Raw genomic sequence first — 24246 nt, 5'->3', positions numbered from 1 at the left:
TTTGGTGCGTCGAATGATCGCTAACTAGGGGAGTTACTCCATTGTCTATGTCTTGTGTGTGATCCCCAGAATTATCCCACCTCTTTGGACACCTCTAATAAGACACACAAAGGGAGAGGTTAAATGGATAAAGAGAAGAGGAAAGGATAGCTGAGGGGGAGGGGGAGAGGATAGTATGAGAGAGGGGAGGGGAGAGCAGAAACCAGGAGAACTCGACTCCGAAATATTAAATTCCACATATATCACAACTGATTACCTCCTCACCTGTGTGCACGCGTTCGTGATTCTTCTCGTGAGTACAGTGCGAAAATTTATTGTCCAAATACATCAGAACTGAAAGGCTTCACACCTGAGTGTACGAAAGCGTGCCTTTTAAGATGACGTGATTGCGTAAAGTTCTTTCCACATATACTACAACTGAAAGGCTTCTCGCCTGTGTGAACGAGTCCATGCTTTTTTAAATTATTCGATTTCGAAAATTTTTTTCCACATACATCACAACTAAATGCCTTCTCTCCTGTATGCACGAGTGCATGAGTTTTAAGAGTACCGGACTGTGAAAATTTCTTTCCACATATATCACAACTGAATGCCTTCTCCCCTGTGTGTACGAGTGTATGAATTTTAAGACTACCAGATTGCGAAAATTTCTTTCCACATATATCACAACTGAATGGCTTCTCCCCTGTGTGTACGCGTTCATGCTTTTTTAGACTACCAGAATGCGACAATCTCTTTCCACATATAGCACAAGGGAATAGCCTTTCGCCTGTATGTACGACTGCATGCTGTTTCAAATTACCGGAAACCAAAAATTTCTTTCCACATACATCACAACTGAATTGCTTCTCTCTAGCATGTCCGCGTACATGCCTTTTGAGATTACACGATTCAGAAAATTTCTTTCCACATATATCACAACTGAATGGCTTCTCCCCTGTGTGTAAGCGCGAGTGTCTTTTCAGTTCATCCAATTGGAAACAATCCTTTCCACAAACATCACAAATGAACGGGCTCTGGTGCGTGTGTAAAAGAGCATGGCTTTCGAGCCTTGTGGAGTCGAAAAAGCACATTCCACAAACATCACATTTATACGTCTTCTCGCATGTCTGCAGGCACTCATCTTTTGTAATACTGTTGCAGGAAGCGGACAATCCAATGCTGTGAAGAAAATGTGCTTTGAGTTTGAGCAATAAAGACTAGAACAGAATAAATCACCAAAAATAACACTACGATCAACAGAAATGCATTATATTTAGTAAATAGTAAGCAATCCTGAGAAATATTTCTATGTACTTAAATCTACTGAAGTTGAATCTCATAAATAGTGTTAAAATTCTATGACTTCTTACACTGAAATCATAACACTATATTTCTGACGCATTTGAGTTATGAGGAATGGCTACTACATTTATGCTCATGTTTTATTTTTGTTTAGAATATGTACTTTCTTCTTCTTCTTCTTCTTCCATGGTGTCACAGTTCGGGATCGAACATTAGGCCGTGTCTCAAAGCTACATTTTCAGCTGAAGTGAACTAGATTTTTGACAAAATAGCCGGACAAGACGTCAGAAGTTGTGATCCAAAGCTACATAATGCATAGCAATCAAGTCCGCAGTAGCTAGTAAACGAAAATGCTTGCTCGATTGCTGACTTGTTCACTAAACAAACATGGATACCTCATCAGCAATTGGGGTTATTAAATCTGAAAATGCTTTGGAAGTGAAATAATGTAAATATAATATAGAATAACACGTTAACTTTGAACATTGGCATTGTTAGTACCTCCTGTACAATGTTTTAAACATTATTGTAATATATTAAGTCTTTATCTTTTTCCACATAATTCGTAATTAAACTGCATTAATTTAGTGCTGCACCGTGATGTCATGGTTTTTAGAAAAATAATCTATGATGAAGGCCTGTTTCAAGCATACATGCCCAAAGCTTCCTAGTGTGTCGTTTACAAGTCACCTTGTTGCTAGTCACTAGTGTGTAGTATGGACTTGAGCTTTGAGACACGGCCTTAGCTTCCTTAAACATCTGCCTCCATATAGTCCTATCCTTTGCAGCTGATATCCACCATCTGGTTTCAAGAAACTTGTTGGCATTCTTTGCCACTACATCAATCCTGAGATCTCAGGGTCTCCCAATAGGTCTTCTACCTTCGATTTTACTGAAGTGTTTTCTAGGGTATTTGGTTGTCTCCCATCCTACTTACGTCCCCTGTCCATTGTAGTCTTTGTAGTCGGATGGTAATGGCAAAGTCCTGAACTTTATATAGACTATATAATTCATTATTATATCGTATTCTCCAAATCCCATTGTTTTGAACTGGGCCATAAATTCTCCTTAAGAATTTCTTTCGAAGGCGTTTATTATATTGGCGGCTCGTTTATTTACAGTCCAGGTTTCACTGCCATAGGATATTACTGGCTTAATAATAACTTTATATTAGGTGATTTTAGATTGTCGGTGGATATCCCTTTGTCTTAAATATAGATGTCTGTGGTCGCATAACCAGTATTTTTCGTGAGGTACACAACATTAGGTTCTTGCTGTTAAACTTTTGAGAAATCTGATATGGAGATTTGAAGTGATAATATGTTTTATCTTAAGACATGCGGTTTCTTAGGAAAGAATGTCTATACCTATTTTAATATTTGTCAGAACTATTTTCTAAACTGGTTTTACTAATTGAAAGGTATATTTAGTTTTTTTTTTTTTTTTTTTTTTTTTTTTTTTTTTTTTTTTTTTTTTTACGAAAACAGAAGGTGTCTGTCTAAATGTCTGCATTCAGGGAAAGGTCTAGGAATGAAAATCTGGCTTCTAGGTTTAGCTGCCTGTTAAGCTGATTTGAATAATTTTAAAGAGAAAAATTGTTCCGGAACCGGGTATCGAACCCAGGACCTTTGGGTAAGCTCGCTAACTCTCTACCACTGAGCTATCCAGGAACTATACAATACCCCAGGCCAATTCTTCCCTTTTGTCCACATACCTCAAATGGGTTGACAAACATCAAAGAACCAACATAGAGTGCACACTATACTGTGAGACTTTTTGCAATTGTGGTTTCATGTTAAAAAAACAGGGGTATACATATATTATGCGAATCTGGCTTCCAGGTTTAGCTTCCTCTAAACTAATTTGAATGATAATATATGAAGCGAAGAATTGGCCCAGAGTCTTGTATAGTTTCTGGATAGCGCAATAGTAGAGCATTGGCATGCTTAGCCACAGGTCCCAGAACAATTTTTCCCTAATTTTTATATGGAAATAATAAACGAGAATAGAATTAGAAGTCGATTGACTTTACAAAAACATGAGAGTAATTATTCCATCATAAGTCTGACAAATATTTTCCCTCCAGAGCACAATGTATTGTAAGAGAAAATTTCTTCTCGCAGGTAATAGCTAACACTTAAAATGTCAGCGATAGAGGGCAAACTAGCAACTATTTCCACTTTGGTGCCATTGCCATTTAAATTTGATAATTAGTAAAATGTTCATTTAACGACCAGCACTGGATTAATTGAGATGTAAGTTACATGAATTGCATTTTATTGATTAATATGACAGCCATCTTTGGCAAACACTTAGAGTAGACAAGGGTAATTGTAAACAGGGAGTAATTGGAAACAAATGCTATGAAAATATATAAAAACGTCAATATAAAAATTTTAATTCGGGGAATATTGAATTTAACATGTAGGCTAACCTACAAAGCAGTTTAGCGCCAAATTGGAGGAACTGTTTAGTTATGAACGAATGTTTTGTAAGAGTCTATAAAAAAAGTTGAGAAAGAATTTTGCTTCACCTTCATTTTTGGCTTTGTAAGTAAACGTACACTGCCATTTTTAATAATATTTATTTTTAAGAGTAATTTATAGTAGTTAACATTTATTACAATGTTTTTTAGATCTCTCATAACATCATTTCATTAAGTTATGCCGTGTTTACATTTGCCCCATAGTTTTAATTGCTTGGGGGTAATTGTAAAGATGAATTTGGTGTAATTGTAAACATGTTTTACTATGGTTCCAATTTCGTACTTTTCAGTAATCAAAATGCCAAAAATTATATTAGAAAGAGACCCCACCCAACTACACAGTAGAGGATTTAGAGAGGGGTGTCACACATGTAAAAAATAGTAACTACAGTTATTGTAAAGCTCAGGAGAGGTACCTAGTTCCTATATCGCCATATATCATAAGTTAAAGGGACGAAATGTAACAGTGACCAAAATTGAAGTTGGAAGAAGTACAACCCTTTCTTCTGAAACAGAAGAAAAAATAGTTCAGTGTCTGATAGCTCGTGCAAAAATGGTATTTATAATTACCCCCTCTGAAAGGGGTAAATGTGAACAGGTGGGGGGGTAAATATAAACTAAGAACTAAGGGATGAAAAAGGTCAACATTATTATTTTGACTCCATTTTCAGGAAAAAGAAAGATATAAAAATAACACAATGTTTCTTTGTCATGCTTACCGTTACTGAGGGTTGTGTAATGTTGAAATATATTTAATATCAGTGAAAAGTATTTACAATTACCCTATGCAGGTTCATTGCAAGAAATACCACAGTGTAAGGGGATGCTTTGAAGGGTGAATGATTTACCATTATTAAGTAGTATAGATATAATTTTGTGGCATTACTTTTTGCTTGGCCTTTGGGGCAGGACACATCTTGAATAGCAGCATTGTAATCTGAGAGAACTACTGTTTTTCCAAATTAATAGGTTCTTCACAGCTATCTTTATTGTGTGGATTAATCCAAGACATTCCAGGAATGGAATCATTATATAATGTTGTACAATATATTATAAAACTTTGATGTAAAGATTGGACAAATTAGATTATTCAAATCTACTCTTAATGTTTGGAGACTGCAAATGGAAAAAGGAGAGCATATCGTTTACAGAGAAGCTGATGTTCTCAAAAATTGCTTCCATAGGTGGACTTAAATATTCAGATGGATGGATGCGTGGGTGGATGGATATATGTATATACTGTTGGAGAGGACGAAGCAAGGAGATACAGACACAAAGACAGATAAACGGATGGACGGATAGAGAGAGAGATACAAAGAGAGACAGATAGCCACAGGGACATAGATAGACAAACACACAGAGACATACCAATTAACAATATTAGGGCCTAGTTAACAATAATAAGCAATTAGGATCTGGAACAACAAGTTTTGATGGTGAAATCATTGCAATAAGTGAATATCTCAGGAATCTTCTATGCCACATCAATAAATTTATGAATGCAGTTAAATTGTCAGACTCCAAAGCAGCTATTCTATCAATCGTCTCTAAACACACACCTTCATCTCAAACAGCGGAAATAACTAAAATGCTCTCTCAATTAATATCACTCAATAAAAGAATTGTATTCCAATGGATACCATCCCATTGTGGAATCCTGGGAAACGAGAATGCGGATGCTTTAGCAAAGAAGGGCAGCACTTCTACTTACAGAGCTGTTACTAAATCTACGTATTACTCTGTGAAGAGATTTATTAAATCTACATACTTAGACTTCAACAAACAAAATTTGATAACACAATCCCAAGGGAAAAAATGGAACTCTCTGCATCAAAATCCACATTTAATTCCCGATTTACCACGAAAATCGTCTGTAGCTGCATTTAGATTGGCAACAGGCCATGATTGTTTGGCTAAACACCTGCATAGAACTGGAATATATCAGTTCCCTAACTGCCCATTGTGCAACTCAAACCAAGAAATGGATTCGGAATACCTCAAAATCTGTGCTTCATTGGCTGGTCATGATAATATCTTTGAAAAATATTGGAGTGCAAGAGATCAAATGACTTTATTGTCAAACACCTGGCATTAGAAAACAACAACAATATTAGTCGTTCACTTACACAACAGTCATGTTGAAACTAATTACAAATTCCTATTCTTCGTCATTATTATTTAAATAAAGCAGTGAAACCAACAAAATAGTAAAGCCTCACACTCTTCACTTACCCCTCAGTTAAGACTTCGTCCTCTTCTGCTGTTACTTCCAGTCTGAGTTCCTCCACTTTATCTAACTCACATGCCTCGTCCTGCAAAAGATTATGTAAAAAAAACTATAGGACGATAATAGTTAAGAAATCAATGGATAGTAATGGCCAGTTGCAGAAATGTTAATCATTTATGATCGGATTTAGATCGATGATTAACTGGAGTCTAACCAGCAATAAGTTACATTCTTATTGCACAAACAACAATCTGAATTTGATCGGCGATCAAACTGTCACCAGATTGGATGAGCAATTTTTTGCTGGTCAAATACTGATTCTGTGATCAAGTTTGTTTCATACGTTGATTTATAGATTAATTTGGTATTCTTTTGGTACCAATAAATATTGTGCTATGGATTCTTCAGATGAAGAAATTTTTGAAAGGTATGAGTAGGGAATATTGTTCAGACAACGGAACATACAAAGACGATACTAGTTATATTTTTGTGTTTGAAGAAAAAGAGTTTGAAAAACGATTTAGGTTAAGTAAAGAATCTTGTTATTTGGTATTTTCAAAAAGTGAAAGAAATATATGTAAACAGACTAACAGAAACTATCCTCTGTCTCCAATGAATCAGCTTTTAATTACGTCAAGGTATTATGCAAAAATGGAACCTTTCAGATAGTTTTGGGTTATATTGTAGGAGTGCATAAATCTACTATTAGCAGAGTGATGAGAGAAGTTACGCATGAACTTGCTTTATTAATATACTTATACAGAGTGTTACAAAACTCCATACTCAAACTTCTAGGGATGGTGGAGGAGCCCAAAACAAAGATTTTTTGTTATATAACCATAGATCGGAAAGCAATAATTACGTCGTACGCAGACATTGCTGAGACACTGAGACTGTCGTACCATTTACAATGTTTTGGTGACAATTTCTTTACAGATATTGTTCAAATGTGTGGCCTCCTGCGTTAATACATGATGTACAATGACATGATAATGCATCTATCATACGTTGAAATACTCCATGTTGATGTTGTGATTGGCAACTACAAGAATCCGAGCAACGAGGTCATCCTCTGAAACAATTGGCGTTTCATACACTAAACTCTTTAAATGTCCTCACACAAAAAATCGATTCGGGTAAGGTGAGTGATCGAGTAGGCCAAGCAATGGGCCCATCCCGGCCAATCCAAGGTCCACCAAATGTGTCACGTAAAAGCTATGTGCAGTCTGCTAATTGTGACGTGTTTGTGATGCACAGAGGTGCTTGTTTCTACTCAGCGATGCATTCGAAAGTGACTGACGTAACTCTTGTCTGCATTCGAAGATGACGACTGTCGTAGGTAACTATTGGTTTCCGACTTATGGTTATTTAACGAAAAATCTTTGTTTTGGCCTCCTGTACCATTGCCAGAAGTTTGAGTATAGTTTTGCAACAGTCTGTATAAAGCCTCCGAATTCTGAAAGAGAACGTCTTGAGATTCAAAGAGAATTTTCAGCAATATCTGAATTTCCACGAGTATATCACCTGGTGGAAATAATGCCGGACTCTATCGGAAAAGAAAAGGTTTCTATTCGGTAAAGGTGCAGGCTGTGTGCACATTTTCATTATGGTTCTGGAATGTAGTGGCCTGTTGGCAAGGTTCCACACATGACAGCACAATATTCCTCATGCACAGGCTACGTGCTCAATTTGTGAATGGGGAAGTGGGAAATGGAATCCTATTAGGTGATGGTGGCTATTGTTGCTCTAATTTTCTGCTGACACCTCTGTCTAACCCAAGGACTGAACGAGAGGAACTCTACAACACATACGAACACGAAACTGTATAGAAAGAGCAATTGGAGTTGTTAAAAGGAGATTTCCATGCTTGTCAACGGGTCTTCGCTTCAAGCTGAGAAGGCAGCAATTAACAACACTCGAATATATTATGGCATGTTTTGTCCTACATAACCTACTGTTAGAGCATAGAGAAACTGAACCTCCACCGCTTGATGAAGACTTGATACGAAGATTCTACCCAAAGCTGAACGGCACCAAGCATTATTCAGAGGAAGAGGAAATGGAGGGCATGTTGCCAAGACTGCTTTAATAAATACACACTTCACAGAAATGGCAGACAGGTAAGTAAAAACAATACAAGTTTATTTTGAAACATGCAACTTTATTTTTTTAATTTATTAGCCAAAATAGCTTTTTTTATTTCTAATTCCACTCTGGCGACTTCAAGGTTCGTCTTCAATATCTTCATTTCCATGCTGTGTTTCTCCAACAGAAGACGGCACCTTAAATCATTAAAGTCCACTTTACTACTTGTGTAGTCTTCCATCCTGTTTCTCTTGTGTTGTCGTGAAGTAGGCCTATTTGTTACTGTAGTCTGCATCTGCTGAAGGACTGCTGTTGCAATCGTTTCTGGTATATTTACAGACGGAGACTGCGAAGGTGATAGAATAGTCTCATGGGCTACCACCTCTTTATGAGATTCTGTCTGTACCTCTTCGACACTCATAACAGGCAGAGAACCATCAAAATACGTTTTCACTGACTTAACATAAGAAACTAGATCAGCGTCTACATCTTCAATGACCTGGTAATGACCATCGCTGTCGCATGGATTACAAAGAGGTGTGAAGTTGTGATGGAGTTTGGCTATAAGTCGCTGCCTATCTACATCTAACTTCCTCTTGAAAGATCCCCCGTCTGTTTTGTGCAACTCAGCCTGAAAATACAATAAACACATATAAGTTCACCATAAAATAAAAACGTTTTAATAAATAGTAGTAATATTGTAGTGGAATCCCTGTATACAATGTCAGTTGTACTGTTATGTTTACAGTTTCAAAAACGACATATTTATTTTTAAAACATATCTGATTAAACACTCCTAATGGAAATAGGTATTGTAATTACTTAAATACTGAGGTTTAATAAATCATGAAAAGATTGGTTTTTTTATGTAAAACACAGTATTTTTGTCTTTTTTTAACCATCCCCCACTGTATTATGCAACCAAACCAGTTATTATTAATTAAATTGGCTTTAACTATGGACATAAACATTTCGCAACAACGTAGGAAATTATTGAAAAATATACCTTCTGAACCCAGAAGACTAGCAGTTGCAAGCTTTCGCCTTAACACTGAACATGACATCCTGGGTAAACACCTCAATCATCTTGGCATCCTGCCATCACCAGCCTGCATTTTGTGCAAACAGGAAGACATGGATAGACAACATCTTGCAAAATGCCCTGCTCTGAAATCCTCCAAGGTAGTCGACCACTACTGGGAAGCTAGAGCCGGAATGTTTTTGATTATTTAATTTGTAGTTTTGTTCATCACTTCCTTGTTTTTCCCTCAGTCAATGATTGTAAATATCATGTACTAGCCATTGGACAAATAAATAAATGTATTAACAATAATGTCGGTTCACTTTGACATATAATTATGTCATACGAAAATAAATTGTGGAGAAGTATTAAACAAAAGTGATATTGAAAAAAAGGCACACTCATTTATAAGCCTTGTTACATTTCATTTTGACCCGTCTTTCCCCTTGAAAAAATTAATAAATTGACTATGGAAGGACTAATTGGATAACTAAAGGCAAATTCACCTCCTGCCACAGAAGAAATCTTTATACGGAGTATTTGAAACAACAAAAGTTGAGACTTTTAAACGAAACCTACTGTAAGAAATATTGTGCAAAAAAAAAACCATGGTGGTGGTGGTGGTGATGATAATAATAATAATAATAATAATAATAATAATAATAATAATAATAATAATACTTACTGGCTTTTAAGGAACCAGGGGGTTCATTGCCGCCCTCACATAAGCCCCCATGTCCACACCTGTGGAGTAACGGTCAGCGCGTCTGGCTGCGAAACCAGGTGGCCCGGGTTCGAATCCCGGTCGGGGCAAGTTACCTGGTTGAGGTTTTTTCCAGGGTTTTCCCTCAATCCAATACGAGCAAATACTACGTAACTTTCGGTGTTGGACCCCGGACTCATTTCACCGGCATTATCACCTTCATATCATTCAGACGCTAAATAACCTAGATGTTGATACAGCGTCGTAAAATAACCCAATCCATCCATAAGCCCCCATTGGTCTCTATCCTGAGCAAGATTAATCCAGTCTCTATGATCATATCCCACCTCCCTCAAATCCATTTTAATATTATCTTCCCATCTACGTCTCGGCCTCCCCAAAGGTCTTTTTCCCTCCGGCCTCCCAACTAACACTCTATATGCATTTCTGGATTCGCCCATACATGCTACATACCCTGCCCAACTCAAACTCTGGATTTAATGTTCCTAATTATGTCAGGTGAAGAATACAATGCGTGCAGTTCTGTGTTGTGTAACTTTCTCCATTCTCCTGTAACTTCATCCCTCTTAGCCCCAAATATTTTCCTAAGCACCTTATTCTCAAACACCCTTAATCTCTGTTCCTCTGTCAAAGTGAGAGTCCAAGTTTCACAACCATAAAGAACAACCGGTAATATAACTGTGTTATAAATTCTAACTTTCAGACAGATTTTTTGACAGCACACTGGATGATGAAAGCTTCTCAACCGAATAATAACAGGCATTTCCCATATTTATTCTGTGTTTAATTTCCTCCCGAGTATCATTTATATTTGTTACTGTTGCTCCCAGGTATTTGAATTTTTCCACCTCTTCAAAAGATAAGTTTCCAATTTTTATATTTCCATTTTGTACAATATTCCCATCACGAGACATAATCATATACTTTGTCTTTTCGAGATTTACTTCCAAACCTATCTCTTTACTTGCTTCAAGTAAGATTCCTGTGTTTTCCCTAATCGTTTGTGGATTTTCTCATAATATATTCACATCATCCGCATAGACAAGCAGCTGATGTAACCCGTTCAATTCCAAAGCCTGTGTTATCCTGGACGTTCCTAATGGCATACTCTAGAGCAAAGTTAAAAAGTAAAGGTGATAGTGCATCTCCTTGCTTTAGCCCACAGTGAATTGGAAATGCATCTGACAGAAATTGACCTACATGGACTCTGTTGTACGTATCACTGAGATACGTTTTAATTAATCGAACTAGTTTCTTGGGAATACCAAATTCAATAAGAATACCACATAAAACTTCTCTCTTAACCGAGTCATATGCCTTTTTGAAATCTATGAATAACCGATGCACTATACCCTTATACTATCATTTTTTCTCCATTATCTGTCGAATACAAAATATCTGATCAATAGTTGACCTATTACACCTAAAACCACACTGATGATCCCCAATAATTTTATCTACATATGGAGTTAATCATCTCAAAAGGATGTTGGACAAAATTTTGTACGACATCAACAAAAGATAATAATAATAATAATAATAATAATAATAATAATAATAATAATAATAAGTAGCGGCCTGCAGTTACAAAGGTTGGCAGTTCTGCATGAAAAATAGTGTATTTAGCAAACGCATGCTGTTTATTGCATCTAAATCGGATAATGCGTGTAAGTACAGCCCCTTCTCGAAGTTGACTGTGCACCCGAAATTGTACTCCAACCATACGTGTGCTACACCTCTCCCACCTGGTACAACTAGTCACGTAGTGAAGATGTGCCGCACATGCTTTCCTAGTTTTTTAAGTCAAATTAACTAAATCCTTCACTCCGGTGTTTGTCCATGTATTTTCTCCACTAAACAGAATACACGGGTGGGGGAGAAAGTGTTTTCATGAGGGCAGCAAAAAACCAATTGTTTACATTACACATTTCGGTATTAAAATGACTAGTAGGCTACATGATTTCCTCGACTTTTTCCAGAAATTTCAATATTTAAATTTTGTGAAGGACGTAAATTTCTTAAGTTAACATGCAATTTCTGTTTTAATTTCGAAAAGGGTTGGTCGATTAGGTTTTCATTTCATTCATTTTTTAAATATTTCCTTAGACACACTGACTAATCACATCACACCACCCACAGTACTATAATACTCTGGAACTGTAATGATATACAGTAGTCGAGAAGCCTATGTGTTCTAACGTAGGTCATAAAGAGATGAGGGTGTTGGCGGTTCTTTTGTACTATATATTCGGAGAGAGCTGCTTCGGTTGCAGCTCTAATGCAGTCTTATGGGACGGTGAAGAAAACCAGTTTTCTGCTACCGACTACCCTACGTTAAGCTTCAGGAACTGCCGATCACAGATCCGAAAAGTACACTACAGCTAAAATTCTCGAGCAGTTCAAGGCTCCTACAGACAGTAAAATCTCGAATCGAAGAAGAATAAATTGGAAAAATAAATGAAACAATGAACTAGCTTACATAAAAGCACGTTTTATATTTATAATTTTTTCAGGTCCATTTAAATGGCGGTTCTGCAGCTCTACAGTTCTTATTGTAGAGCCACCCCTGATAATAATAATAATAATAATAATAATAATAATAATAATAATAATAATAATAATAATAATAATAATACCAATAATATAGTCCTAAAGTTAAAAAATTAAACGAAAGCCCTATGGACTGTAGTCAAAAGTGAAATGGCTGAATCACAAAAGATCAACGACAAAATAAAAACAGTAGAGGTATATAATAAAAAGATTGATGACGAACACGAAGTAGCAAATATTTTAAGGACTCACAAGCGACCATACAAACAATATCCTCAAATAACCAGCTGCTAACAACAAGCAATATCTCAGTGCCTTCAAGAAATTCGTGGTTTTCCAGTGGGTTCCTTCTCATGTTGGGTTAGAAGGAAATGAGATCGCAAACACATTGTGAAATAAGGATATTACAGTCCACACAAGTGATTGACTAATTGGGATGGGCGCAATGAGAAAACAGATAGGTCGGAAAGCAGTATAAAAAGATACAGAGTAAAAAAAAAAAAAAAACGGGCTGAAAACAAGAAATTATATAACACTGGAAACTTGTGGAAGGAGAGCAAGGGTAAACATCGAAAGAACCAGCAACAAGATTCAGGATGAATACTGGTCATGACTGCTTAGCAGCTCCATAAAATGAACATCTGCCTGTTCAGAGAATGTTCACTATGTCAGACTCCAGGGTCTTTTATGGATGGGAGCCACCTGTTACTGTGCCCAATGCTGTATAGAAGCCTTAACATCGACATCTACAAGCTCTACTGGGATGTCAGAAATAAAATGGGATCATTTCCCCATATAGCCAAAAGACAACAACAACTTTATAAATGTGATCGGAGATGTAACAACTTCAGTACTGGTACAGAAAGATTTGCCACATACTGATATTTATAAAAATGGAATGGAGGTTGGCAGCTCTATTTTCCTTCATCCTATTGAGTCGAGCTCGACGTCTTAATCAGTTCGACTAGCTCGCTGCACCACCAACAGTGTTTGCATCTCGGCATATTGCTGACAACGCCATCTTTTTCGTCCATAATTCCTGTTTATTTTTCTATTGATTGGCTAGGTCATGGCATACGCTAGAGAGAGGGAAAGCGAGGCTTCGCAGTAGCCACGAGAAGATAGATAACTCACTCAGGAACCAATCGTTCTATAGGAAAGATGGGAACTATATTCACTTAGGAACCAGTCGTCTTATAGTAAAGATCGGAACCATACTCAGGAACCAGTCGTTGTACTGTAAACATTGGAATTATACTGACTTAGGAATCTGACAATAAAGATCGGAATATACTCAGGAGTTCGGCCTCGCACTGCAAATATCGAGACTATATTTAGGCAGTTGCTGTGGTAGATGAGTTCGTAAATTAATTCAGGGAGACCGGTGTTGTGACAATAAGTATACTTGGAAAATTTGTTGTTTGAGTGATTGCATTGTTAGTATATTGAGCAACCTGGTCTTGCGAAGATTAGTACAGTTAATGTTATCTCTTACGCTCATTATTTGTGTTTATTGGTTTGAAGACTAAAGTAATTTATTATGCTGTTCAGATGTTGGGTAGCATATATTGTATTGTGAATTGGCTAGTAGACGCAAGAAAAAGATTGAATAGTCGAATCAGTATATCTCTATTGAGGCTTATCATTTCGCAGTCTAAATGGATTATACGCTGTAGATGATTTCAGTGCTGTGATCGTCTCTGTCTCTCTCTCTCTCTCTCTGCGTTTATCTCTTTGGGTACTATATTGTGTAGATGTGTCATTGTGAGTTGAAATTACTGTTAGTTTTTAGTTATATATTTTATTATATTAATTGAGCGTGTGTTGCTTTTCCAATGCTAGAACGTTTCTCTTAGGAGATAGTATACTAGTATCTATGGGACTCACACATGGTGAGAGTAATGTATAACTTAGAACGTATAATTGTGGATCAGGTTGAATAGGGCTCAGTCATGTATGTCCTTATATGGGACTTGTGTATTCTGAGTAGTGAATGAGACAGATTGGGATTGGTGAACATCGTATGCAACACATATTCTTAGATTATAATTTGTTACAGTATTTTCTTAATTAACTTCATCATTAATGTATCACATCAATTCAGCTGTGTATTGTTTATTTATCACTTCGTCAATTACACTGTTTCTTATAAACTTGCATTTGTTATTCTATTGCTTCCAATGCGCTCACATCCTTTTTTTTTTATTCGGTTATTTTACGACGCTGTATCAACATCTACGTTATTTAGTGTCTGAATGATATGATAGTGATGATGCCGGTGAAATGAGTCCGGGTCCAGCACCGAAAGTTACCCAGCATTTGCTCGTATTGGGTTGAGGGAAAATCCCGGAAAAAACCTCAACCAGGTAACTTGCCCCGACTGGGATTCGAACCCGGGCCACCTGGGCTCACATCCTAAACTCAATGCCTTTACATCTGACGAGTGGCACAAAGGGTAGCAGATTTAGTGCCTACCTGGCACACTATAATGGAACATGAAATTGTAAAGGTAACTGAGAGCTAAAAAATAAACTTGATGAAATATCTGACTCACTAATAAAACATTGCATGTCAAACATAGTTAAACCAATCGTTGATACATGTAACTGTTGTATACTAGAACATATCTTCCCAAATGTGTTTAACGTAGCTGAAATCATTCCAATACACAATAAGGGTGATAAATCAAAAGTGGATAATTGCAGACCTATATCCCTATTATTGTCCTCCCCAAATTCTTAAAAAAAAAAAAAAAAGTAATAAAAAGCAGACTGATGTTTTTTCTAGAAAATCCAGTATTTTCAAACTCGCAGTTTGGTTTCCGAAAAATGAAATCCATTAATAATGCCTTATTCTGTCATTAACAGTACTGCAAGCAAAACACAGCAGAGAATAATACTCGGACAATTCCATGATCTTCTATTTGCAAATGATACAAACATGATTTCCAAAAGTGGAAATGAGAATATCCTCTAGAATAACATAAATGAAGATAATAGTCAAAAGAATTTCTAAGCCCTAAGACAACAAACTTGATCTAATTTTGACAAAACAGTGTTTATTCATTATCATGACAACCAGAATTCCAGTTGAGTGCACAAAATTTTTGTGAGTATGGATTGATTTCAATTTATCCTGTACTAAACATATAAGTTTTCTCTCTGGGAAACTGTGCAAATTATATAATGCTCTAAGCATTCTCATAAAAAGTATACCTCTTCCAACCTTAAAAGTAGTCTTATACATTCAGTTCTTTCATATCGTGTAATATGCTATGGTGTATAACATCTTAAGCTATAAATATTTAAACTAAAATCCATTAGTAAATAAACAACTAAAATAAATAAATAAACAAACAGAATAAGTAATGTCAAGCTTCCATAAATTTATATGGGACTGAAAATATAAAGAAATAAATATATAGAATAAGTAAGGTCAAGCCTCTGTAAATTTATATAGGTCAATGTTTTGTGTATCTAGGGCGTACCATGTTTTTGTGTAATTCTGATGGACTTATGTAATCTGCAGTAAACTATAAAGAAAATAAATAAATACAAATAACACTACATACACCATTCTCATATCCTTCCACCAAAGTGGAGCACTGATTAGGACCACAATAATAAAATTTTTGTTTTACTACACCTGAATAACTACAGTACAGAAAACAATAGCAGAAAATACAGTTAGTCAATACAACCATTTTTATCAAATTATAAATAGACATACGTACCTTAGTGTGTGCTGCTGCCTTTTTTATTCTTCTTTTATAATTCTCACATGCCCTCAGAAGAACACCTATTAAAATCAACAGCAATGTCTGTCTACGCTTTTTTTTTTGACCGAACTGCATCTGTTTTCTCGATGTTACGCATATATCCGTCCACTATATTTAATAGCAGAGATCTGTCAGTGGAGCTAAAATTTGGGCCCCTTGGTTTTTTTATTGCAATCGCACATCTTGATCTTCTAACCTCAAAGCGTATAATAAAGAAACATTCATTTACCGCCATGAAACAGCTGAAGGTTGTATTGCAAGCTAACTTGGTGCTGTTGCCATATGCACTTCTCAGTAAAATCGACAATCTGTTGACCACAGCCATCTGATCGTATGTTAACATTCCTGCAATTCGATCTGTCAGTCAAGTAAACAAGATATCAAGTAATCTCCGATAACAACCTGATTTGATCAACGTTTCTGCAACTGCCCATAAATGTAGTAGACTTGATTTTATATCCTATTTAATCCAGCAAACAATTAAGCATTGTGTAGAATGAAAATTAATTTTAAAAATACAAAAACAAAATATTATGGCATTTTGTAAGAAATAACCCAATTTAAGTGGCAACTGCATAAATGATAAGTCAATTAGAAGAATAAATAAGAATGATAAGAATGACACTACAATCATATTCAGAGTTGGTCACAGGTGTACAGGATTGAGGAAGACCAAGTTTGCAACTGATGAAACTGTTACGGTAAAATCAGGAGTGGAAAAATTTTGGTACGGTAGTTTGGAAATATTTCAGATATTTTTTCCGATTTAGAACAAGCATACAACTAAATAAAAAAAAATTTAGGTTGGTAAAACTCTAAAATAATTTGAAAATTCAGGGAAAATAATTTGCTTCATGTAAAGAACAAAGTAAGAAATTATCTTATGTGTGAACACTGAAGTGGACTCTCCCACCTTCTATTGGGTGGTATGCATAAAGTTATAGTATTATCTTTCGCTTTTACTGTAGAAGATTCTTAAAGGAGAAGTATATACTTCGCTTTCTATACATAAACCTGATACTACTACTACGAAGTATGTATTACTCAGCAGTTGTATAATATTGACAGTATTAAATTATTATTGATTATAGACAGTACTTAGGGTTTATCCACTAAGATTCGTTAGTTTTAGCCTTCCATGTATTTATGATAAATTTTTGGTGGGTGAAATTGATTGTTGTCCATAAAATTTAGTTGATTTAACAAGAAAATGGACAATTAAGACGACATGGGAATTGTAAAAAGAGATGTGGAGAACAACTGCTGTTGTTAATCTACTAAAAGAATATCCAGCATTATTCAACAAATTGCAAACTCCTGCCGCAAGAAGTAACAGAGAAAAAACCATCCAGGTTATGAACATTGAGGTGAAAGTTTACAGTGGTAAAAGAATCGACGAAAAGCGAATTATGAAGAAAATAAGTAACATGAAAATTAAGTAAAGTCAAAATCGGACGGATCCAAAATGTTATTCAGTAAATTGACGTGTAACCTAAATATTGTAGGCACATGGAGTTTTTTCACGTAAATTAAATGTACCAGTACTATAATTATACCTACATCATAGACTCATTTTGCTAAAAATATATTATTTTTAATAATAACAAAAATCAACCAACAGAATTCCAGTTATCTCAAAATCATTATTTGAGTAGTCCATTACAAAAATTGATCATATGACATTTTTTATTTATAAAACCTAAGATATAACTTCTTATAATCGCGTTCTGATGGTTCTCGTCTTTTCTTGTAGGATTTTCTAGCGCAAATTTACATAAATTCTGTCATTTTAAACTGTACAAACCCTTATGCTAAGCTAACAAAGTCTCAAACAAGGCAAACTACGATTTTTCTTAATTTATACTTAGAAATAAAAGTATATACATCTTGTTATGCATACAAATAGTAGTTTATACTACCAATTCTGGCATAAGCTAAACTCGGCCTTCTAGATCAACTTTCTGCTACGCAGGAAAGAATTTACTAGAAGTTTTTATACACAAAGGTCGTAGTATATACTACGAAAACCCTAGAAACAGCATAAACTTTAACGTTATGCATACCACCCATTATCTTCTGTTACCTCACTTACGGTCTTTTAAGTGTTTACTTTTCAAAATCGGAAACATTGTATTTACAGTCTGTTGGTTTATTGGAGAAGTTTGGACTCGACACAAAATTAACGAGTCCTCTCCATGTAAGAGTCAATGTGAGACTGCTACTGCCAAGCAAACGAGGATGGCAAAGAAATTCTGAACGTTCGACATTGCAGTCTCTACCAGACAAATTGGGTGGAGAAAATTCATGAAGGACTACAAGATGAAGAAATAGACAGCAATAATCGTACCCCCTAGTCATCTGATTAATAGCCACATCAGCCAGTAAATAACACAGTGAAAACTATCAACCAACACACTTCATAAACTGCACTCACCTGAACTTCATTTTTCACGATGGAACAGTCAATTGGCACAGGAATTTCCACAAATGTGATCTCTGGTTTCATATCATACCTTTGGTTCACACATTCCGCCTTTATTTCAGTCCTGTGCAGATCTAATACATTCCCTTCCTGCAACACAAAAATCAAAATAATTATATGTACTTAATATATCTTATGAGTTCACGAAAAACCAGTGACTATTATTAAATCCTGACATCAATGAATACACGTAAATACCCTACAGAGTCAGTAGTGAAATAATCTGTAGTGTCTCATCTATAGTGAGGGTCACTTAAGAACAATAATTCCTAAACAGCAAATATTGCCGTCTTGTCAGTGTTGCCAACTGTTACCAGATATCACACGATCCTACGTACTAAATGACTTATTTACTTACCGTACTTTATGTTGGAAGGTTATTCTAAATAATTCAATAATTTGTAACATATTTTCATAGACAAACTATATGAGAAAGGGATGAACATGTCAAGTATTTTGTCTGGAAATACGAAATTCATTGCTTTCACTAAACAATTGACTCACGAGAACTAACCTAAAAATGTATTTTGTTTGACCACATGATATTATTAATACTAATTCCGAAAACTTAGCTGACTATAGTCTTGAATCATTAACCACAATGCAACACATAAAATAACTATTATATATTAATGTTAATACTGATATTAATAATTAATTATTAGTATGTTCAAATTTCTCTAGCTTCCAGTAACCTGCTCAGAAATCTAGTACAATTTTAATTTCATTGAACTCCAGTACCGACAAATATTGTCGATATTAGTCTCAGCTGCCAACATACCAGTTACAAAATCTATTTATATCTATCTATCTATCTATTTATAGTATTTGTCAGTATCGAAATTCGAAATGAAGTTGGCAAAAGAAAATTCAACCTGCAAACAAGAAAATCACAACAATCCACTAGCATATGGGGGAAAAATGGTTAGGTTTCACCCTTAGGGTATGAAATAAGCTGACCAGGACTATAGATTGATTTTATAGGTCTCAATCCTGTGCGTTGCTTTATTGAAGGAATTGGACGCGAAGACATGCTTAATTCTTCTTCTACAAGTAACTGTGTGAGCATGCTAATGTAGAATGGAGGAAGGTAGAAAAGGAACTATGAAGTAGTCTGTGTGATTTATAAACAACTCTCCCCAAGAAATAGGTATCAAATATGTGGAGTTTGGTTAATAAACTGGATTAAAAAGAAAAATTAAAATGCACACAATTAAGAGTATTTCCTAAACCAGGTGCAAATCAACAGTTAGGCTATCTACCACTGGATTAATTGAGAGCGAACCCCATTCCATCCTGGATTCTCAATGAAATTAAAAGCAGACATAAAAATTATCAGTAGTGATCAAATCATCAAAATCTCTGTGATTTAGTGAATGTTCAGCATTGCAATTTGTATGATGAAATTAGGGTGGCAAAGATTCTCGAAAGATACGGTATGAAGAAATGGACAACATGAGAGCAAACATAGTAACCCCTGGTCATCTGAATGTAGGAGCCATATCCGCCACTAAATAACACAGTGAGATCCAGTGACTAACACACTTCATAACTGCACTCACCTCAACTTCACTTTTCACGACGGGAAAGTCAATTAGCACAGCAGTTTCATCAACTGTCTTCTCGGTTTTTACATCATAGCTGTGGTCCACACATTCTGTCTTTATTCCAGTCACTTGTAGATCTAATACATTTCCTTCCTGCAACACACAGAATATAATAATTATGAAATATATAATATGTAGTTGTTCAGTTGTTCACAAAAAACAAGTGCCTATTGCTAATGTCTCTCCACACTATTATTAAATCCTAATATCAACGAACGCAGGAGTACCTACATACTCCAGAGTCAGTAATGACTAGGGGGCGGATGTTGATGAAATGTCATATTTTTATTTTTCACATTAGGACGATACCTATGAATACAGAAATCCTTTCTATATTAATATCGACGTAAAAAAATTAATTTCTTGTATTGTATCTTTTGCATTTCTGGACGTTTTTGTACTAGTACGTCATTTTACATTTTTTTTTTTCGTTTTTTTTTTATCATTTTTAATATATTGAAGAACTTTTAGGTAATTTAGAATGCATTTTACTTCCTTCTTTACATATAGGCCCGTTAAGTCTTTTTCTAAACAAACAGATGAGTAGTAGGCCCTACTAGTAATTATCTGGTGAATAAATGAATAACAGTGAAGTTTGAGTTTTATAGTTAGGAACAAATTCTGAAGTCCTTCCCTCATTTCACTGAAGGCTTCACTTCACACAACAGAAGTAATATAAAATGCTTGACAACAGCTTAGTTTAAGTGAGGGCTTTGACTGCTATTGTTCTTTTGTTGGTACGAGGGTGTCTTCAGAATTTATGTTTGGAAGGGGGGAAATTTTCACCGTTTCCTGGACAATAGCACGTTGTGTCCCAAATATGGTTCGGAAGGGATGTACTACAGTAGACAGTATTTTTAACACAAGATTGCAAGAATATATGCTGCGCCCACAATTTATTTTGTTATATACACTCCTCATCTGGAAGGTCTAGTAACAAAAGTGAAGAGTGGAAGGAGGAGATGAAGATTGAAGGCACTGACATACCTGATTGAAACACATTGTAATCACTCAATAAAATCTATAGTTTTTCCTTAAAACTTTCAATTTGTTGCATGCTCTTTTCCTTTATCTTAGTCTGATTCCAGGAAGTTGCCTCTTCTCTCCGACATTTGCAGGGCAGTCATTGAAACAAGGTGACTAATTTTTAAGAAGTTTTGGTGTGAGTATGGTGAATAATATTTAAATGTCATTTTCTTTTAATTTTATGTCATTTTTCTGTTATTTTAAGAGCATTTTATTGATCATTTTAAGTAGATTCTTAATTCATCCCTAGTAATGACATAACATGTTTTAAAATGAGTTATTGCATTAGGCTACATGTTTCTTCTGAGAATCAATGGCAGAAAACAGCAGAGTTGTTCTTTTAAATATTGATTCGAGCAGCAATTATCTACGATCTCTGACATTTCTCATTATATTACTACAGCAACAAACAAACAAATAAATAAATAAATGAGTGGATGTTTTAAGTAGCAACATCTCCTTGCTGATGAAACTAGTACGAAGGGTTAACAAACAACCTATTCTTCCAGTTTAAGAACTGAATTTTTGTCAGGTGCAATAGCTGATGAGTCGTCATAGGGGTAGAAATTTTGTCATTAAACTTTAACCACTGTATGATACTGCAATCTACCCGGCATTCTAATGAATCTGAGCAACTAAAACAGGTGGCAAAATCTGATTCCGCGGACCAGCTATATTGGCAGGAGAAACAGATGATAACTATAAGATAGATACCCTTGTATTGGTTGGACGATAATGCACCATCACTGAGGTATGCGGACGTGAGGCCAGCATTCGGGTGATCGGCTTTCTCCCTTGTAGGCTGTCATGCCCAGAGTCATAATACGATGCTTTTTCTACCACACACGATAAGCTATATTCTTATTAACGACGAATTTATAAGATAAATAGTAATTAGTAACCATTCTCAATATAGGATACCTCAGATAAAGGTTTCTGCTCTTCTACATCTGTGTGATTACTATCTTCTATTGCCAGAGGGTCGATCTCACATTCTACCTTGATCATATCCATCACGACTGAAAGAGACAATAGTAAGAAACTCAAATTGACATGCAACATGTCAGCAATTTTGATATACAGTGCTTTTCTTTAATACTGCGGCAGCGCATGGCAGCTCGCACGCTGGCCACAATAGCTTGGACTCCCGCTGAAACAGTTATATCCCCGCAGCTTGGACTCCCGCAGCCCGTGCATAAGATTTGCGCAGGTTTGCGGTACGCAACAGTGTGTGAGTGAATCGCAGTCGCACTAAAGCCATGTCTAGTTTGTTTCGTTCCTGTTCCATGCGTATAAATGTATGAGTTTTAAGTGCTAATTAAGTTACAAGTGTTATCAGTTTGTTTCGTTTCTGTTCCATACGTATATGAGGCCATGGTCTAGTTTGTTTCGTTCCTGTTCCATGCGTATAAATGTACGAGTCTTAAGTTTTAATTTTCTGCCAGAAATGTGTGGATAGTGGATAGAGGCCAACATTTCCAACTTCTCACGATATTGTCATTGTAATTATAAATAACTATGAGAGCGTGGAGTGGTTGCGGGGATATTATAACAGTTTCGATGAGAGTCCGAGGTGCTGTGGCCGGCGTACGAGCCCCCGTGCGCTGGCCGCAGTGTGGAGAAAAAGAAAAGAAAAGAAAAAAAAACCACTGTACTTACTAGCATTAGAAATTCCGAAGTACACAGACGAACGAGCACGTTGATGCTAGGGGTGTTACAGTATTTACCTTGGGCCTATAAACAAACCCAGAGATTTGAAGATTGAAGTTCTCAGAAAGATATTAAATGCCGAAATAAATATTATGTTATATTAGCAATTCAACGATAATTCAAAACAATAGCACAGCATAGCATAAAAGTTTAAAATGTTAAAACATCTTTCAGTTGTCCAAAGGGACTGAAATGCAGGCGGAAAGTGTGTAGATGCTGTTTACTTCAACAGTTCTATATTAGTTTGGGCTGATGTCTTTTTGTGAAGAATTTATCATGCAACTTATCCTTATATAAAATATAATACAACAATATACTTACCTTCGTGGAAGAATATAATGGATTGATATACCTGTTTCTGCTGACAGTCTGCAGCATTAGTCACGTCCAATATTACTATAAAGTAGTAGCGATTATATTGTAAACTCTACTGCATGTTCAGGATGAAGTGATAAAGGAAGCCGTGATATATGTTTAAGTAAAAAAATACCGTGAGAGAGAAAGAGAGAGGATAACAGCATGACATTCTGTACACCGTTGCTTACGTGATTACACAAGCTGGCGCATAGCACGATCGAGAGTAGGTCTCTGTGAGTTATGACAATTTCTGCCGCTAGGTTCGCCTCTCTGCCCTATGAAATGATGAATAGTACCATTACAAAGCATTGTGCATCGTGAAAATAGTTCGATTAATTGTGCATTACTCATTGAGTACGAATATTACAAATATGCCAAGCATATTACAGTGTTATTTGAAGTTTGTTCAGCTAAGTTATATTCGAAAATTGTCTGTGTTTTGCTATGTAAAGAACTCTGTACCAACAGGTCATATATTTATAGGTTAAGGTAAATGTCAAAGTTCTCTCATATAACAAGCAATGCTATGTTAAAAGTGGCGAATTGCATTTTCCGAATCTCGAATGATGTGACCCGAAATGTAAAATAATTTCATGCATTGTTTCACTTACCAAGCATTACTGATATAGGCCTAATGAAAATGTGAACGACGTGATGTAAACATTGAAGATAATGTTGTTACTGTTTTCCCTTTCTCTTTTAGAAAATACCGACAAAAGTAATGAATTATCTTCATGCTGTACTTATTAGGTAATTAATGTGTATTTGTCTGTATTTTAGACCTGTGTATTGTTACGTAATTATCAGTGAATTAGGTAAGAGAACTTAACAAGGTTAGTATGAGATTAGGTAATGCACCTCAAACTGGTAACTAATGGCTGCTGCGAAATAGGCTGAGGTGGTTATCGTG

At 35.7% G+C, this 24246-nt stretch overlaps 1 protein-coding gene across 11 annotated transcripts; it reads right to left on the bottom strand.

Annotated features, from left to right (window-relative positions):
- Positions 1 to 306: 306 nt before the first annotated feature.
- Positions 307 to 23507, bottom strand: LOC138691457 (gastrula zinc finger protein XlCGF57.1-like). Of its 11 annotated transcripts, none has more exons than XM_069813388.1 (7): positions 23332 to 23501; positions 22929 to 23003; positions 22191 to 22288; positions 20199 to 20336; positions 18589 to 18726; positions 6002 to 6081; positions 307 to 1161 (listed from the first exon to the last, which is right to left on the bottom strand). In XM_069813388.1, the coding sequence occupies exons 3-7, from the start codon at positions 22281 to 22283 to the stop codon at positions 312 to 314; spliced, it is 1299 nt and encodes a 432-aa protein (XP_069669489.1). In that variant the 5' UTR covers positions 22284 to 22288; positions 22929 to 23003; positions 23332 to 23501; the 3' UTR covers positions 307 to 311. The 11 variants fall into 11 exon arrangements, with proteins under 11 accessions (XP_069669489.1, XP_069669488.1, XP_069669487.1 ...); XM_069813387.1 differs by having other exon boundaries at positions 23301 to 23365; XM_069813386.1 differs by lacking the exon at positions 22191 to 22288 and having other exon boundaries at positions 23301 to 23507.
- Positions 23508 to 24246: the final 739 nt, after the last annotated feature.

Source organism: Periplaneta americana, chromosome 16 (genome assembly GCF_040183065.1).
Source record: "Periplaneta americana isolate PAMFEO1 chromosome 16, P.americana_PAMFEO1_priV1, whole genome shotgun sequence".
Lineage (NCBI taxonomy): Eukaryota > Metazoa > Arthropoda > Insecta > Blattodea > Blattidae > Periplaneta > Periplaneta americana.
This window is presented reverse-complemented; position numbering and strand designations above follow the sequence as displayed.